Genomic DNA, 18,792 nt, shown 5'->3' on the forward strand with positions numbered 1-18,792 from the left:
CAGAAATGGCCCTCGGATCTGACAGATTGACAAACATTTGAAGGAACGTTGGTCTCTGATTAGTTGAAGTGACAGCAGTCTCCAATTATGAAATCTGGTTGGTGAAAGGATTTCTACAACACTACACACAAAAACACAAGATTTTATTTGAATTCATACAGCATCTTATGACAAAACATCTCCAACAGCTTCATACAATGAACAATGTTTGAAGCAGCTGGTGTCTCGTGTAGCACTCACAGTGGACATTCTGTGCCAGAAATGCCCCAATCCAGCAATGAAGTTGTAGAAACAGTATTTCTTGTGGGATGGAAATCAGATAGGTTCTACAATGGGTGGGTGATCTGTTCCATCAGATCACTGCTCAGGCAGTGAAGGTGAACGTTAACTCATACGTCACTGCACCATGCCTCCTCAAGTAGTTCAGCATTTGCTTAAACTACCACATTGATCGGCTGTCCTGGCACATCAGCATGTGCAGACTTAAAATACACGTGATCATGCCATAAAATGATTTGGTATCGCCTTTGTGGGATGAGTATGGTTCCTTTCATCTTGCACAAAAGGGAACTTTAGTGCATGGATGATGTTTAATAAATGAAATGCATTCATCAAAATGACCCTCCGAAGAATTTTTTTGATTTTGTTTTCAATATAACTGCAGTTACTGGGCTTGCTAGTGAAGCCTTCTGCACATCCATTTTATTACAGCTGAAGGAAGATTACCTTTCATGGTCTGCTCAAAAGGACTGAGAATGCAACATTTGTTTTATTGATTTCTGAAGACCATTGTGAGGGCATGTTTATCTTATAGTCTCCAGTGACTACTTAATGCGTTTTGGAGACATGTTGCAGGGATTCAAGACAAAATAAACCCACCAAGGTGAACCTATAAAATGGCATGAATGATACAAAAAAGAAATATGCTTTTATATACAGCCTTTCTCAACCTCAGGACATTCCAAAGCATGGCCATTTAATACTTTTTGTCATATAGTAACTGTTGTAATGTAGGGAAACACATCAGCCAATATTGGTTGAGGAATAAATATTGGCCAGGATACTGGGAGAACTTACTGGCTTTTTTTTTTAATACTGCCATACTCCACTGCGTAGGCTATTATTCGGGTTCCGGACTGAATGGATCGCAGAAGGTCCCAGTGACTATCAGATTCTTGCTTATCAGCAAATTTCACTATTCTGTGTTGTCTTACTAGCACCGTTTCTGTATACTAATTATTAAAAATTCGGCAATAATTGCACTGTTTGCCATTAGGTCACTGACTCAGTTTCTCAGACATCAGGTCAGGAGCTCCCTGGAAGTACAACAATGTGTTTAGGGCATCCACCACACACTGAAGTCTTCAATCACTGTTTAAGTCCATTCTAATAATTCTATTCCACTAAAATGGGTGCACACAAAGCTCCATTACAGAATTTGTTAAATGCAATTTAAGTTAAGCCAGATCAACTGCTAGTTGCGTCTCCCAAACGGGATCCATCAAGGGGATGCCTGATCTCGCTGAAGTTACGTGGCATCTACTGGCATTAGAATATGCTGTTCTTGCACTCTGCGTGGATCCAGTTACCAGACCAGACCATGTATTCATGCTATCCAAAGTTAGATGAAGTTTCACCAGAGAACTATAGACAACGCCCTGCATCTCAAGTTCCACCTGGTTCAAAACATTCTTCTGTTGGGAGTGCTCTCTCAGCTTTTTGGATGAGTTTGGTAGTGTTTCTTTACTTCATGAGCTTGGACAAACAGAATACAATGTGGAGAAATGTGAGGTTATCCACTTCGGTAGGAAAAACAGAAATACAGAGTATTTCTTAATGGTGAGAGGCTGGGAAGTGTTGAACTTCAGAGGGACTTGGGTGTCCTTGGTCATGACTCTCTGAAAGCTAACATGCAGGTTTTTTCTCTTTGGTCTCCTTATCTCCAGAGACAATGGATACGCGCCTGGAGGTGGTCAGTGGTTTGTGAAGCAGTGGACATGCAGGTACAGAAAGCAATTAAGGCAACTAGTATGCTGTCCTTTATTACAAGAGGTTTTGCGTATAGGAGTAAAGATGTCTTACTGTAATTATATACAGCCTTGGTGAGAATGCACCTGGAATATTGTGCGCAGTTTGGTCTCCTTACCTAAAGAAAGATATACTTGCCATAGAGATAATGCAACGAAGGTTCACTAAACTAATTCTTGGAATGGAGGGATTGTCCTATGAGGAAAGATTAAATAGACTGGGCCTTTATTCTCTGGAGTTTAGAAGAATGAGAGGTGATCGCATTCAAACACACAACATTCTTACAGGGCTCGACACGGTAGATGCAGGAAGGATGTTTCCCTTGGCTGCGGAGTCTAGAACCAGGCGACACAGTCTCAGAATAAGGGGCAGACCATTTAGGACTGTGATGAGGAGGAATTTCTTCACAAACAGGGTAGTAAATCTTTGGAATTCTCTGCCCCAGAGGGCTGTGGAGGCTCAAAGTCATTGATTATATTCAAGACTGAGATCGATAGATTACTACATATTAAAAACATCAAGGGATACAGAGATAGTGCAGGAAAATGGCGTTCAAGTAGATGATCAACCGTGATCTCACTGAATGGCAGAGCGAGCTCGAAAGGCTGAATGGCCTACTCCTGCCCTTATATCTTATGTTCTTAAATGGAACTGTAAAGGGGGATCCATTTTGATATTGAAATAGTCTAATTTTTCATACTCCTTTCTCAATGACGGCTACCTATTAGTTCCCAAATTCACACTGTGCATCATCTCTGTGGGACACACACAATTATGTTGAAAATATAACTCTCCAAACTCTTTATACTGTATTTTTGGTCCTTGTATTATCCGGGTTTACATTGATGGAAATCATAAATTACTAAAACTGTGATGTGTCTAGTCTTTCACTAATCGATTGCAATTAGTGTTGTATCGGATCATCACAACAGCTATTGTGCTGCTAAATATTCATAAGTGCTAAACATCACCCATCCAAAAACACTTCACTGCTGATGAGGGGGCAATTTTTCCCACAACAATTCACTGCTTCATAACTGAGGCAACTAGAATTTTAAACCTCTGACAGATTACATTTTCAGTAAAGGTTTTGGAACACAAGCTGAAAAATTCATAGGCCACAATTAGGGGCTCAGACAATTATTACCAAACACACCAATGGCAGCGTAAATGCCTTGCAGCAACTATCAAAATGTAAAATAGTTTCTGCGCTAGTTGATTATGCTTATTTTTAATGTACATTTATAAAACTCTTGTCTAATTTTGTGAGATAGCAATTAACTTCTCTGTTTCATCATGCAGCAAGGAGCAAGACAGCTTCTATCTGCAGGGAACCTTATTAGTTAAATGCTAAAACAGTGTGCTTTCAAATCTCCTTACTATATGTTGCCTTTAAGGAAAAAAATACACTGTAACAAGAGCCATGGACATGCAATGAGATCATCTTTGATTTACCATTTTAAGAATGGATTACATACAGAATTTAATCTAGTTAGGACTCAATTGGGGTTTTATAACATAACTGCAAAGTTCACTAAAATGTCATTATTGTAATTTGTCTTCTCCCTCCTCCCCTCTGCACAGTCTACTGAAGCTTTTATTGGATAATTCCATCTTCATTAGAAACTAGAGGCCCTTTGTCAGCTTCCAATTTTGTTTTGTTGCTCACCTGAGTTTTTAAAGAGCGCATGCAGTTATGCCCAGGAAATAGCTTTGTATCAATTCAATACATTGAAGTACTCAACTTGAAATTGCAAAATAGGGACCACAGTTTTCTTTTTGATAGAACAAATATATATATATTTGAAGGGATGCATGAACAGAAAGACCTGGAGATACAAATACACAAATCTTTGAAAGTGGCAGGATAAGTTAAAAAAGGATACGGAATCCTTGGCTTTATAAATAGAGGCATGGAACACAAAAGCAACAAAGTTCTGGTAACTCCTTTATAAACAATTGGTTAGGCCTCAGCTAAGAGTATTGTGTTCAATTTGCACACACTTTAGGAAGGTTGTTAAGGCTTTCAAGAGGGTATAGAGATTTACCAAAATACCAGGGAGGAGAGCCTTTAAGAGAGATTAGAAATTAGAGATTAGAATATGGAATTATTCTCCTTATAGTAGGGAAGGTTAAGTGGAGACTTAATAAAGGTATTCAAAATTATGCGGAACTCTTGACAGAATAAATAGGAGAAACCTTTTCCACTGGCAAGTGGGTTAGTCACCAGTAGAAACAGATTTGAGTTAACTGCCAAAAGAACCAGAGAAGAGATGAGGAGAAATGGACACAAAATGATTTCATCATATCCCTGGAGACTGACCGCGAGTGGATATTGTCATGCAGGCCCCCACCTGCCAAGAATGGGACACAGATATTTCGCCACATGGACATTAAATTTTAAAATTGTTGCTGGGAAGAAAAGAAGGCCCATTACAAGGGGTTACCAAGCCCCTGACTGGAAAGACATTTGCATAGTAACAGACAGTGCTTGGAAAGGACAAAGGGGCCACTCCCTGCTCCAATTTAATCCACAATGGACTTTTGATTACCAGACATTGAAGGTGGAGAGGCTAGCATTCCAGGTTAACTGCTAAGATGGCCAAATACACAAACAGATGTGGTCAGACCAGTTTAGTCACATGACTAACTGGCGGTTGGAGTATTTTTGAATTTGAACTTGCTCCAGAGTTTTAAAACTCAGAAAGCTGTTTGCTCCTGGACTGAAAAGACCTCTCTCCTGTCTGCTCCCATCTCTTTCTCACGGAACTGAAGACCCATTGAAGATACATGAACTCCAAGAGAGAAAAGTCTCCTACAGTGAACAAGATTTAAGAAGAATACTGGGCCCCAACAAAAATCAAGACTACCTATAAAAGGACTACAGTGAGCTCGAAGCACAGTAACAAGAAACTCTTCTGATATTGCCTCTAACCTCTCCACTTTATTTTTTCTTCTGCTCTTTACTGTCCCTATTAGCACGTGCGTATCGCGTATGCATGCTAGCGTGGTGCGCGGCGTGTATCCGTAGGCGTCAACCGAATTAGAGTTTACGTTTTAATAAATTTCATTCTTGTTCTTTAAACCTAAGAAAGCCTGTTTATGCTCATTCTTTGCCTTATAATTGGAAAATGGTGAACAAGGATTCACTAAGGGGGAGCTCAAAACACTGTGTTAAAAAATTAAACCTCGTTACAATAAGACCAGGTGAAGGTTGAGAAAGACCCCTTTCGCACCTGGTTGTAACAATATTCATTTCCTAAGCACATCTGACATACAAACATCCCAAAGTACTTTATAAAGGAGAAACAGGAGTACCCGGGGACGAATTAGGGAAGGTGATTGAAGACACATCTACTGCTGGCTTGAGTACTTGATACTGAAGCAGTAGCTGATATTGCAGTAAAGAATCAGTGGTAGCTCTCAATCGCCACTGTTTTACCAGCAAACGCCTTCAATAAATCAGCGAATGCAGTAATTAGTACATCTCAGGATGCTTTCCCGACCTGTATTGCTGAGAAGGCCAACTGCTGATTTTAAAACCAAAAGGATTTTTTTGCATTGACGGACAATCTTCCTTCAATGGGTTAATCTTTAAGAAGGTTGTTTTAAAAACATCATACATTTGTTTCAATTATTTATTTGCAATCTCGTTACAGGTCCACAATTTTTTGGCTTGGATCTAATTAAAGCCTTTTCAAACCTAGGTAGCAGATTGATGACTTGACACTTTTAATTGTAAGCTTTTGGCCACTATTCAGAAACACTCAAGACCCAAATCAAAAAACAGGATAGAGTCTCGAACAAATTAAATCATCCGCTTCAAGTAGGGGTTGTATTTCCCTCCGTGCCACATAATGGTATGAGCTTCACACTCAGTGTTCAAAGTAAATTTCCTGTTATTCAGTCAAGTTCAGACAAGTCCAACACGATAAAAAAAAACACAGAAGTTGTAAATAGATAAAAACGTTTCTCCCCTTTCCACCTCCACATGACTATTAATAGAATCACATGGTCATTAAAGCACAGCAGGCGGCCATTTGGCCCATTGAGTTCATGCCAGCTCTCTGTAGAACAACACAAATCAGTCCCATTCACCTGTTCTATCCCTGTAACCACGCAGGTTTATTTCCCTCAAGTGCCCATCCAATGTACTTTTGAAATCATTCATTGGGCTGGATTTTACTGTAGTCGGATGGGACTTCGCCACGGACAGAAAAGTCGGTGGCGAACCCGCTTCCGCTCAGCTCGGTGATCCGACCAGCATTTTGCGGGACTCTGGGCTTTAACTGCCCTAATGCGGGACTTTCAACCGTTTGAGGGAGGAGGTCCCACCTCAGTGAGCTGCCAGCCAATCTGCAGCCCTGCCGACCACAGAGCCAGGACTGAAGGTATGTTGGGGTTGCCTCGCCGGGGCATCAGTCGTGCCGGCGAGGCAAGGGTAGTCGTTTGGGGGAAGCGGGGAAGGGGGGGGGGGCATCTTGGGTCCCAGGGGTTTTCCTCAATCTGTGCCTGACTGCCATGGCACCCCCGGCACGTGGAAAGCCCGGCAGCTATAGCTGGCGGCCTTTTACGTCCCCAGCACGCCTGCTTGCCATGGGTAAAATACCCGTGGAGGCGGGCGAGGGTCCTTAAGTGACCACATAAGGGCCTTGATTGGCCTCACGTCGGCGGGCTGCTCCCACCTCCCCCCCCCCGCCTGACCGCCGTAAAATTGGCCGGAGGCGGGAGTGGGGCGGGAAGGCCTCCCGGAGCCTCCTGCTCAATTATACACCGCCCCCACCCAACCCGCTGGGGCGGTGTAAAATTCAGCCCACTGTCTCTGCTTCCACCACTCTCATAGACAGTGAGTTCCAGTTCACAGAAACATAGAAAATAGGAGGAGGCCATTTGGCCCTTCGAGCCTGCTCCGCCATTCATTACGATCATGGCTGATCATTCAACTCAGTAACCTGTTCTGGCTTTAGCCCCATATCCTTTGATCCCTTCAGACCCAAGAACTATATCTAACTCCTTCTTGGAAACATACAATGTTTTGGCCTCAACTGCTTTCTGTGGTAGCAAATTCCACAGGCACACCACTCTCTGGTGAAGAAATTTCGCCTCATCTCAGTACTGAAAGTTTTACCCCGTATCCTTAGACTATGACCCCTGGTTCTGGACTCCCCCACCATTGGGAACATCCTTCCTGCATCTACCCTGTCAAGTCCTGTTAGAATTTTATAGGTTTCTATAAGATCCCCCCTCACTCTTCTGAACTCCAGCGAATATAATCCTAACCGACTCAATCTCTCCTCATACGTCAGTCCTGCCATCCCAGGAATCAGTCTGGTAAACCTTCGCTGCACTCTATAGCAAGAACATTCTTCCTCAGATAAGGAGACCAAAACTGCACACAATATTCCAGGTGTGACCTCACCAAGGCCCTGTATAATTGCAGCAAGACATCCCTGTCCCTGTACTTGAATCCTCTCGCAGTGAAGGCCAACATACCATTTGCCTTTGTTACCACCTGTTGGACCTGCATGCTTACCTTCAGCGACTGGTGTACGAGAACACCCAGCTCTCATTGCATATTCCCCTCTCTCAGTTTATAGCCATTCAGATAATAATCTGCCTTCCTGTTTTTGCTACCAAAGTGGATAACCTCACATTTATCCACATTATACTGCATCTGCTATGCATTAGCCCACTCACTCAACTTGTCCAAATCACCCTGAAGCCTCTCTGCATCCTCCTCACAACTCACCCTCCCACCCAGTTTTGTGTCATCTGCAAATTTGGAGATATTACATTTAGTTCCCTCATCTAAATCATTAATATATATTGTGAATAGCTGCGGTACCCCACTAGTCACTGCCTGCCATTCGGAAAAAGACCCATTTACCCCTACTCTTTGTTTCCTGTCTGCCAACCAATTTTCTATCCATCGCAATACACTACCCCCAATCCCATATGCTTTAATTTTACACGCTACTCTCTTATGTGGGACTTTGTCGAAAGCCTTCTGAAAGTCCAAATAAACCACATCCACTGGCTCCCCTTCATCAACTCTACTAATTACATCCTCGAAGAATTCTAGTAGATTTGTCAAGCATGACTGCCCTTTCGTAAATCCATGCTGACGCTGCCTGATTCTACCACTGTTCTCTAAGTGCTCTGCTATAAAATCTTTGATAATGGACTATAGAATTTTCCCCACTACTGACGTCAGGCTGACTGCACTATAATCCCCTGCTTTCTCTCTACATCCCTTTTTAAATAGTGGGGTTACATTAGCTACCCTCCAATCTGTAGGAACTGTTCCAGAGTCTAGAGAATCTTGGAAGATGACCACCAATGCATCCACTATTTCTAGGACCACTTCCTCAAGTACTCTGGGATGTAGATCATCAGGCCCTGGGGATTTATCGGTCTTCAATCCCATCAATTTCCCCAACACCATTTCTCTACTAATACTATTTTCTTCAGTTCCTCTCTCTCACCAAGCCCTGTGTTCCCCAACATTTCTGGTATGATATTTGTGCCCTCCCTTGTGAAGACAGAACCAAAGTATGTATTTAGGTCAGCCATTTTTTTGTTTCCCATAATAAATTCCCGTTTCTGACTGTAAGGGACTGAAATTTGTCTTCACCAATGTTTTTCTCTTCACATACCTATAGAAACTTTTACAGTCAATTTTTATGTTCCCCGCAAGCTTGCTCTTGTAATTTATTTTCCCTTTCTTAATCAATCCCTTGGTCCTTCTTTACTGAATTCTAAACTGCTCCCAATCCTCAGGTCTGTTGTTTTTACTGGCAAATTTATATGCCTCTTCCTTGAATCTCATGCTATCGCTAATTTCCCTTGTAAGCCATGGTTTGGCTATCTTTCCCATTTTACTTTTGTGCCAGACAGGGATAAACAATTGTTGCAGTTCATCTATGCGCTCTTTAAATGTTTGTCATTGCCTATCAACCGATATCCCTTTAAATAACGTTTCCCAATCCGTCACAGCCAACTCGCGCCTTATACCTTCGTAGTTTCCTTTACTAAGATTCAGGATCCTAGTCTCAGTATCAACTACGACACTCTCCATCTTGATGAAGAATTCTATCATCTGTCATTACCACTCACTATGTAAGAAGAGTACTTCCTCACACACCCTGCCCCCGCATCTCTTGCCCAAAGCGTTAAATCTGTGTCCCCAACTCGGTCATTATTGCATTGCTGCTTGTGAGCGTCGCTGTGCTAAAATTGGCTGCCGCATTTCCTACCTTACAACAATGACTACGCTTCAAAAGTGCTTCATTGACTGTAAAGTGCTTTGGGATGTCCTGGAGTTGAGAGGTGCTATATAAATGCAAGTTTCTTTTTTAAATGGAAAGTGTAATGTCTGCACTATTTTCTAATAGAAAAGATGAGTGTGCAGGCTTTTCCCCAGCTTGACACCCTTTGCTCAGTCCAGCCCCTATTAGCAACCCAGCGATAATTCATCAACCTACCAATTTCCCTTTGACTGACTGTGCCAATAGAGTTACTGGAATTTAAAAGAAAGAATCTTTTTGCAAAACTAACTACAATTTGGCTGCTTGCCATGAAAACAAGTGCTTTTACTGGAGGTTGTAAAATTCTACAGATGAACTGCAGCTCCTTGCCAAATTCAAAATGGGACTGCGTCGGCATATTCTCGAGAATCGTTGACCATCTCATATATGCAGCTATAAAGTTAATGTACTTCCAGTAACGGCTAAATGAATTATTTTCATTTGAAAGGGGGAACCGCATTAGCTTTAAACTATGACTCAACTGAACTGGATTTTCCATTATTCAAACTCAACTTCAATGAACTCAATAATAAATTAGCTACTCGACATCTTTCTTTATATGTTATGGGTTCTGCCTTGTTCAGATCAGCACGAATGGATTCCACTCCATGGTGCAAGACTCCAGTCCACAACAGAAAAGAGCTACATAATAACTGATCCTAATTTGGTGTACATACTACTGATTGAAATTCCACTGTGTAATAGTAACAAACACATTTGCTTGACTGTATGAAATTCCTTTTGTCTGTTGTTTTAACAAAGACACTGACACAGATTAAAAGAGCAGGCAAAAGAATTTTGCGTTAACATGTTACATATCATACAGCATGATGCCAACCCATATTTAATTTTGGAGGAATAGCCTTCCCTCACTTGGAACTCGCTTGGTTATTTAACCTTGCATAACTGCACTAGTCTGCTTGTATTAGGATGATATTTTTTTTTAAAAAGTGTTTGTTCTCAGGATGAGCGATGCTGCCAAGGCTGTATTTATTGCCCATCCCTAGCTGCCCTGCTTTTCACTGAAACAAAGGTTTGACCTACTTTATACTGAGCCACAGCATCAAACTTACAGATCAGATTCAGTACAATTAAGATGGGACCCTGATGGCATGACTATAATATGTAACTACTCAAATTATGTCCCCCCCACTTCAGTGATCAAGGACCCAATGTTACCTAACTGCCCACAGCTGCCAAGATGCCACAGACCTTTTCGACAGGCACTGGCACAACATCCTGGTAATGACTGGGAAGCTAACTTCTCAGGGTTAGCAGATATAGGTGTGGAGTGTGCCCTTTGCTACAAGGACCACAGAGCAAGCACATTCAGTGATAGGAACAAACATTTAGTAGTGGCCTTCTTGAAGCTATTTAGGGACATTGCAATGCTGACCTATGCGGAAGGTTCGACTGGAATGGTACAAAGGACTCGCCTCCTCATGAACAAGTCATGCAGCACCCCCAGTAAACAGGCTGGATGGGTGCTGAGCTGCTCACTGCTTTCCTGCTGGCTCACCTCTGCACGATGTGTTCGCTCTTCCATTTTTGTCCATTTTTAGTCCCCTGCCTCGTCAGCCTCTGGAAAAGTAGCTGATAGATTGAGATGCCTTGGAGGCTCCCAATAGATGTTTGTTCCCTTATTCAAACACCTTTTTCTTAACTGTCCTCATTCCTTTAAATTAGACTTAAGTGCATTTTTCTTTCCAACTATTAGTCTTCTCCTTAGATCTGTCCAAAATTACACCTAAGTTATACTAATGAGATGACCTAGGAAAACTGGGTGTAAGTTCCACCTCAATCTTTCTGAAGCATACCAATAGCTATTCTGGTGGGAATAACGTGCGGGCTTCAATGTCATATTTGATCCATATTCTTCTAGTACCTTTTGCTCTCCTCTGCATCGGAAGAGATTCCTTCTCTCACATCCAATTTCTGCTTTGCAACCTCTTTATTTTTGCCGTATTTATATGATCAGTGCTCCTCTGAACGTCCCACTCTAAGCTCCAGATAGGACGTCATCCTCTTCCCTAAATGCTCACTGTGATGAAATCAAATCGAGGGGCCGGACGGCCTACTCCTGCTCCTGCTCCTAGTTCTTATGAAATGGAATCTTCATTCTTTACCAGGACCTTTAAACTATTCAACACCTCACACTTGGCTCAATCTTCCCGCAATTCTGAGGTTTTTAAAACTCATTCTTGGTATCATCTGAGGATTTTTGATTTGTCTTCTCGTTCACTCTTCCAAAACTTGGTGGTGTCCTGGACTTTTGGCCTCGGTACATCTTAATAAAATGTTCTGGGCACGTGGATGCTGCAGCAACCGACACTATAACCAGACACTGACACTTGTGTTTACCAGATATGAAAAGAAGTCTTGCTGGAAACTCTACATGCAGTCAACGCACTCAAAAGAAAGTTGCATCAAAGGCTTTGCCTCCAGAAGCATTCGTTAAATTCAATGGCCCTCAAGGAGTCAAATTAACATCCAGAAAATGAACCTTTGACTTAATTGGACACAAATGTCACTGTTTCCTAATTTATATCCTTTTTACAGTGCCAGTTGCTGTTAGCAACATAGCTGGATTGATTAAACATGAATTATTAGTTCCTCTTGCATAAAACTCATACGTTTGCATTAAACTTTATATTTTTACATCACAGGTTTCTCTCGCCTTTTGGGGAGGAGCTGGAACATCACTGTCCATGAACCCAGATATTTTTAAAGTTTCTTATTCATTGCTCACCTCATGCCAACTGAACTTGTCTACACTGGAGTATATTTGATTTATTCATAATCTATCTCGATAGATGTAAGCTTTAAAAGATTTTTGTTGAACTGCTACAAATCTCTGAAGAATATCACCTTCAAAACAAGCATGAGGAAATATCGACCACAAAAATAGTTTTCCATTCCTTTTCTAGGTACTGGGTGTTGATAATACTGATGATGAGAAGCAGTTACTGAATCTGGCAGCATGAGGGAGCTGAACATACACACGGATTGTTGTAGAACTCTAGGTTTAATGTCCAGAGTGTCTCCAAAGATATTGATTAATCTCCCCTCCTGTCTCAAATTAGTTCTCTCATTGATGCCATTATTCAGTAGTCACTACTTTTTAAAAGGCAGTGGGGAGGTGATTGAAGTTCACCTTAATTCTTTGCAATAACTTGATTTTTATAAAGTAGAAATGCTGATGAGACAGCCTTGTTAAATAAGGAGGCCATAACACTGACAGGAGAAAAGAAATGACCAAAAACAAAAAAGGTTTGAAGCAATTCTCTTTTATATACAATAAAATGGTATACTTATGACAGTTTAAGACATTTTTATTAAAAGAAAACATGTTATTAACCCATAAAGATCTTCCCTGCCAGGAACCTCCGATGTGGGAACTGATAGGAAATGCCCCAAAACGCCTGCATAAGAAACATAAAGTGGGTGGGTGAGGCACGCTCAAGTTGCAGAACTCAAACCAGGACCTCATTACCGTCTTGGTTCAAACATGGACAAAAGAGCTGAACTCAAGAGGTGAGGTGAGAGTGACTGCCCTTGACATCAAGGCAGCATTTGACCAAGTATGGCATCAAGGAGCCCTAGCAAAACTGAGGTCAATGGGAATCGGGGGAAAACCCTCCGCTGGCTGGAGTCGTACCTAGCGCAAAGGAAGATGGTTGTGGTTGTTGGAGGTCAATCATCTGAGCTCCAGGACATCACTGCAGGAGTTCCTCTGGGTAGTGCGCGAAGCCCAACCATCTTCAGCTGCTTCATCAATGACCTTCCTTCAATCATAAGGTCAGAAGTGGGGATGTTTGCTGATGATTGCACAATATTCAGCACCATTTGTGTCTCCTCAGATACTGAAGCAGTCTGTGTAGAAATGCAGCAAGACCTGGACAATATCCAGGCTTGGGCTGATAAGTGGCAAGTAACATTCGCACCACACAAGTGCCAGGCAACGACCATCTCCAACAGAGATTCTAATCATCTCCCCTTGACATTCAACGGCATTACCATCGCTGAATCCCCCACTATCAACATCCTAGGGGTTACCATTGACCAGAAACTGAACTGGAGTAGCCATATAAATACCGTGGCTACAAGAGCAGGTCAGAGGCTAGGAATCCTGCGGCGAGTAACTGACCTCCTGACTCCCCAAAGCCTGTCCACCATCTACAAGGTACAAGTCAGGAGTGTGATGGAATACTCTCCACTTGCCTGGATGTGTGCAGCTCCAACAACACTCAAGAAGCTCTGCACCATCCAGGACAAAGCAGCCCGCTTGATTGGCACCCCATCTACAAACATTCACTCCCTCCACCACCGACGCACAGTGGCAGCAGTGTGTACCATATACAAGATGCACTGCAGCAATGCACCAAGGCTTCTTAGACAGTACCTTCCAAACCCGCAACGTCTACCAACTAGAAGGACAAGGGCAGCAGATACATGGGAACACCACCTGCAAGTTCCCCTCCAAGTCACACACCATCCTGACTTGGAACTATATCGCTGTTCCTTCACTGTCGCTGTGTCAAAATCCTGGAACTCCCTTCCTAAAAGCACTGTGGGTGTACCCACCCAAAATGGACTGCAGCGGTTCAAGAAGGCAGCTCACCACCACCTTCTCAAGGGCAATTAGGGATGGGCAATAACTGCTGGCCTGGCCAGTGATGCTTACATCTCATGAATGAATAAATGAAAAAAAAATCACAGGGCTGCAAATTACAAGACCGTAGCACAGTTATGTCTAAGTCCTAAAGTGGTGGATTCACTCAGAGGCTGGTATAAAGCTGCAGCTCTACTGCTTCTTCTGCAGCAGGTCTGGGATGTCGTTCCAATGAGCCTAGCAAGGAAGGAGGACTTCACTCGTGAATCTCGTCAAGGTTGAGTATTCACATTTTTACAAAAATCTCAAACAAAAGTCGCAAGTTTGCAATTTTTCTGCATATAAAATGAAGAAACACTTTGAACAAAAATACTCACCTAACATTTTCTTCTCACTTAACCTAAAAATAGTAGTGATAAATTTGACCATATAAAATTATAAATCTGCATGGAGCAAACTGTGGGTACCATTCACCAAACAGAGTTTGAAACTCTCAACAGATTTACAACAGCAACAATTTGTATTTACACAGCGCCTTTAATGTGATAAAGCGTCCCAAAGTACTTCACCGGAGTATTATCAAACAAAATTTGACACAGACACAAAGAGATATTAGAGATACTCATTTAGAAAGGAGGAAAGTGTAAAATATAGCACTTGTAAGAATGTTTTTCTTCACACAATTCCTCTAGCTTCAGACTATAAATAATACCAATCTCTGAATGCCAGAACTCCCCATCGACTTAGCAGGTAAAAAAAGGTACTGCCCAGTGCAGTACTCAGCCATACCAACTAGTAGGTCCTAGGTTAAATCTTCAGTCTGAGTTAACTGATCTAAATCAGGGAATCACAACTATTACGATTTGAAATTAACTGCACAAAGTGGTGGTGAAAGCAGATTCAATAGTAACTTTCTAAAGTAAATTGGATAAATACTTGTAGGGGAAAAAATTATAGGGCTATCGGGAGAGAGGAGCTAATTAGGTGGCTCTTTCAAAAAGCTGGCAAAGTACAATGGGCTAAATGGGCTCCTCCAGTGTTCCATGATTTTATGAACCAGCCTCAGTGCTTTGCGGCTAGGAAGCTGGGGTGCAGGTGGAGGGATAAGATTTCTGCTCATTGCCCAGTGAGTTCACTGGAAAGGATAAAGACAGATCAAGGCTTGCCTGACATTACCCCCTCCTCCATGGAAAAACAGACTGTTGATGGTAGTTTGGCGCACTCGTGATGAATGGCCATTTGGCCCAGGTAGAGAGGAGCTTTCTTGTGAGCATGGAGCTGTAACCCAGCCTTCGGGGAGGGGGTGTGGGAGAAAAGTGCAAAAAGGGGAAAAATAATGCATCAAAAAGGCATTATCATCCAATGCTAACCCTCCACATTCCGACACTAAACATACTCACAGAGACCGGCACCTATGCTCCCTATTAATGCAGCTAAACTTGCAATAAGATAACATTGCAAAATTCATTCTGAAACTTTTGCATGTGAACATTTGGAATAAGGATTCATTTTTAATTTGATACAAGCAAACTCCTGACTCTAGTCTCGTTTAATATATGCTCATAAATGAGTGCAAGATTAAGTATCTCAATTTTTGTCACGGCTATATTTTTGCTCTTCTTCCTATACCTCAGCACAGCAACTCAGTAATGAAGTCATTGGATGAAAAAGTGATTCAGGGCTGAAAAAATCAGTCTTGCACCTTCAGTCACACAACTGAAACTAAAACAGCTCAGTTTTGAATTGCTGCGATTTTAGTGGAAAGGTAGGAAAGGTCAATTCAGATTAGCCTTTCTTTGTGCATCAGCTACTTCTGCGTTCACCTGAAGTGTAGCTGCAAGTTTGTGAAGGTGCCGAGAGCTGACAGCTCCAGGATCAGGGGGAGTCATCATATGATAAACACTAGGATGTACATCCTGCCCCATTACTTAATAGTGGAATGTTAAAGGTAAATAACTACCAAACAGCAGCTGGATCTCTAATGCAGAGGAGAATACAAGTGGTTAAATTATTGTACACAAGACTGTCAAAGTTAATGGGAATCATTTAACAAAAGCTAAACACGCTTTGATCTATTCACTGGTCCTTGGGGAGGGGGTTGGGGCAGCCTCGAAAAAAATACCCTCAAGGAAGCATAAATGCAGTTTTTAATTCATGTACTTAGCCTGAATATCAACATTTCATACTTATAAAGCAGTTTACACAGTTGAATCATAAGAAACAGTGCAAGGATCGCTCGCAGTTATTTAAAAAAAATACATATCAAAAAATGTTAGTCATCAAGATAAAAATACTTGCGGAGAATAAAGGAGGAACATAAAAAGAGTCTTACCTGGAGCCCTGTTTATTTCCACATCAAAGTAGCATTGCGGGCGGTTCTTCACCCCCATCACAGCATACACTCTGTGTACACCTAGGGTCAGAACAAAGAGGAGCAGGTTGGCAAAATTGCTGTATTGATCCCGGCTGAAACCCAAAGCTGCTTTGCTATAGAATGAGGCCTCCTCTTGAAGTCCTGCAAGCATCTATTCTCTCTCCCACCGCCCCCTCCCCTCCCCACCACCCCCACCTTTTTGCTGAACCAATTCTAATGTAAGCAAAGACAGCACATCCCTTCTTCCTTATGCTCATGCCTGGCAGCACGTGAACGAACTGCTCAAAGGAAAGGGGGGGGGGGGGGGTGGGGGTGAAGATACAACTCTGCGAGAGCTTGAAGGATTTAAATTTATATATGCAAACTCATCTGTTTCAAACAGCGCCCCTACCAGCCCATTAAACAGACACTTCAAGACAACCACTGTTCTGTAATTAAGCAGACGAGTTGTGAACTGGTGAAGGAGCATTAATTGAAGGAACTAAACCAGGAAGGTTGCACAACCATTTGAAATGAATCCACCTAAATATGCACAACTAATACCATTAAATATGCAGTGTTATGGAAAATGAAAAGGACGTTTATCACTGCTCTTGACTGTAGCTAAAAAAACTGCACAAAACCTGAAATTAGATTTTATTTAATCTTTCAAGCCTAACAGAATACGAGATAAAAGCCGACCACACTTTTTTAAAAAAACGTATTTAAACAAACTACAGACAGCGCTGCTCTGCTCCCTCTGGGCATTACCTACATTTTCACAAATTTATTTCCATAATTCTGGTTGCCATTAAAAGCTTCTTCCCAGGAAAGTAAAACAATACTTTCTGCTAATAAACTGAGCTGCACTGGACTCCAGAATTCACAAGTTATTCTTATACAGGTGCCTGGGATTATGGGAGAACCAGCTCTCCAATCCTCACGCCTGCTTTAGTACAGACGGAGGGGAAGATTTCCTCTTTATCTTATGTGTCACAAACTTTTAAAGCAGGTTTGCAAAGAATGGGTTTAGAACTTTGCTTCATGTAGTGCACAGAGGGGACCGTCCAAGACTGTTACTGCTGCAGGACTGAAAGAAAACGGTGCTTGTTTTCTAAGTTTCTGACCTGCATCCTGTTGAGGGCATGCTCCTTATATAGTATAGCTGCTGACTGTGCCAGGTGTACAGTGTTTCTGCCACCGATAGCACGTCATCAACATAAAAATACCAACAGTGTCGCAGTGGCAACAGCAAATCTACAAAAGCCACGTCAAGTGGAGTCTTAAACTTATGTTAGACTATTGAACTGTGGCCAGTGGAAGTGTTTCTGCACCATGGTGAGGCTGCTGGGAATCTAAATTCACTTTTTTTAAAAAAAAAGCATTAATCAGAGCATCAATGAAGCTAGGCATGCAAGATTGTTTATAAGTTTTGTTTGCGACTTGAAAGATTCTGAGCATACATGTTCCCCACTGTCACTGTTAACATGTAGGATGAGGTTGAGTTCTACGCCTAACCATACTTGGGAGATATATAATCAGACAACAGCATACAGCAACAGCGAAGAAAGCCAATTAGGCTTACTGCGGAACCTTCCATTCAACAGAAACCTTCACTGTGAAATGATGCCCTTTTTGCCACTGCAGGCACTAACTCACCGTGGCTATATTATAATACTGCCTCCAGAGGCAGTGCTGCGATATAAATTCAGCACTATTATTTAAAAAGAACTTGTCCAATATAATTTGAATTATTTTGTAACTGAAATCTTATCCTTTTAGAAGGAGGTGGTGATTGTGCACTGAGGGGGAGGCAAAGAAGGAAAAATGTCAGAAATAGAGAAACATTACAAGCAATACAGGAGACAACTGTAATCTTTGGTGTAAGTGTTCTGTGCCCAGGGAAGTGGTAGTATTGAAGACACAAGAAAATGTGGGTTAATGCATCTGCCATCGAATTAAAGTCACCCAATTGGGGGCCATAAATATGTTAGTTACTAAAATATGTAATAGGGAATAGAGGAGAAACGTCTTACCCAGAGAGTGGTTAGAATGTGGAACTTGCTAACACGGGTAGTTCAGGCAGATAGCATAGATGCATTTAACGGAAGTTAGATGAACATGAGGGAGAAAGGAATAGAAAGTACGTTGATAGGCTAAGATTAAGTATTGTAGGAGGAAACTCATGTGGAGCATTAACGCCAACACGAATCAATTGGGCCAAATGGCCTGTTTCTGTGCTGTATATTCAATATAATTCCATGATACTGCTAAACAAATAGAGGGAGCCAGTCTTCCATTCTACAGAAATCAGGCCTGCACATCACACATTACACATTACAACCCCGCAGATCAGGGCATGACTGAAATAGGGACAGCTGCAAATGTGGTTTCTCTCCCAGGACAGAATCAATATTGTGACACAAGTCTGAAAGGGTGTATGGACCAAGCAAGATAACTTTTCACTGTCTCCCACCTTCACTGAACAAACC

At 41.9% G+C, this 18,792-nt stretch overlaps 1 protein-coding gene across 6 annotated transcripts in view; it reads right to left on the reverse strand.

Moving 5' to 3' along the window:
* Positions 1-18,792, reverse strand: part of nktr (natural killer cell triggering receptor) — a 358,088-nt gene that overhangs the window by 113,087 nt on the left and 226,209 nt on the right. For all 6 annotated transcript variants that reach the window (XM_068015501.1, XM_068015482.1, XM_068015472.1 and 3 more), the window contains exon 2: positions 16,280-16,360. In XM_068015501.1, coding sequence (XP_067871602.1) covers positions 16,280-16,360 — 81 coding nt within the window. The remainder of the gene's footprint in view (positions 1-16,279; positions 16,361-18,792) is intronic.

The sequence above is a fragment of the Heterodontus francisci genome, chromosome 2, assembly GCF_036365525.1.
Source record: "Heterodontus francisci isolate sHetFra1 chromosome 2, sHetFra1.hap1, whole genome shotgun sequence".
Taxonomy (NCBI): Eukaryota; Metazoa; Chordata; class Chondrichthyes; order Heterodontiformes; family Heterodontidae; genus Heterodontus; species Heterodontus francisci.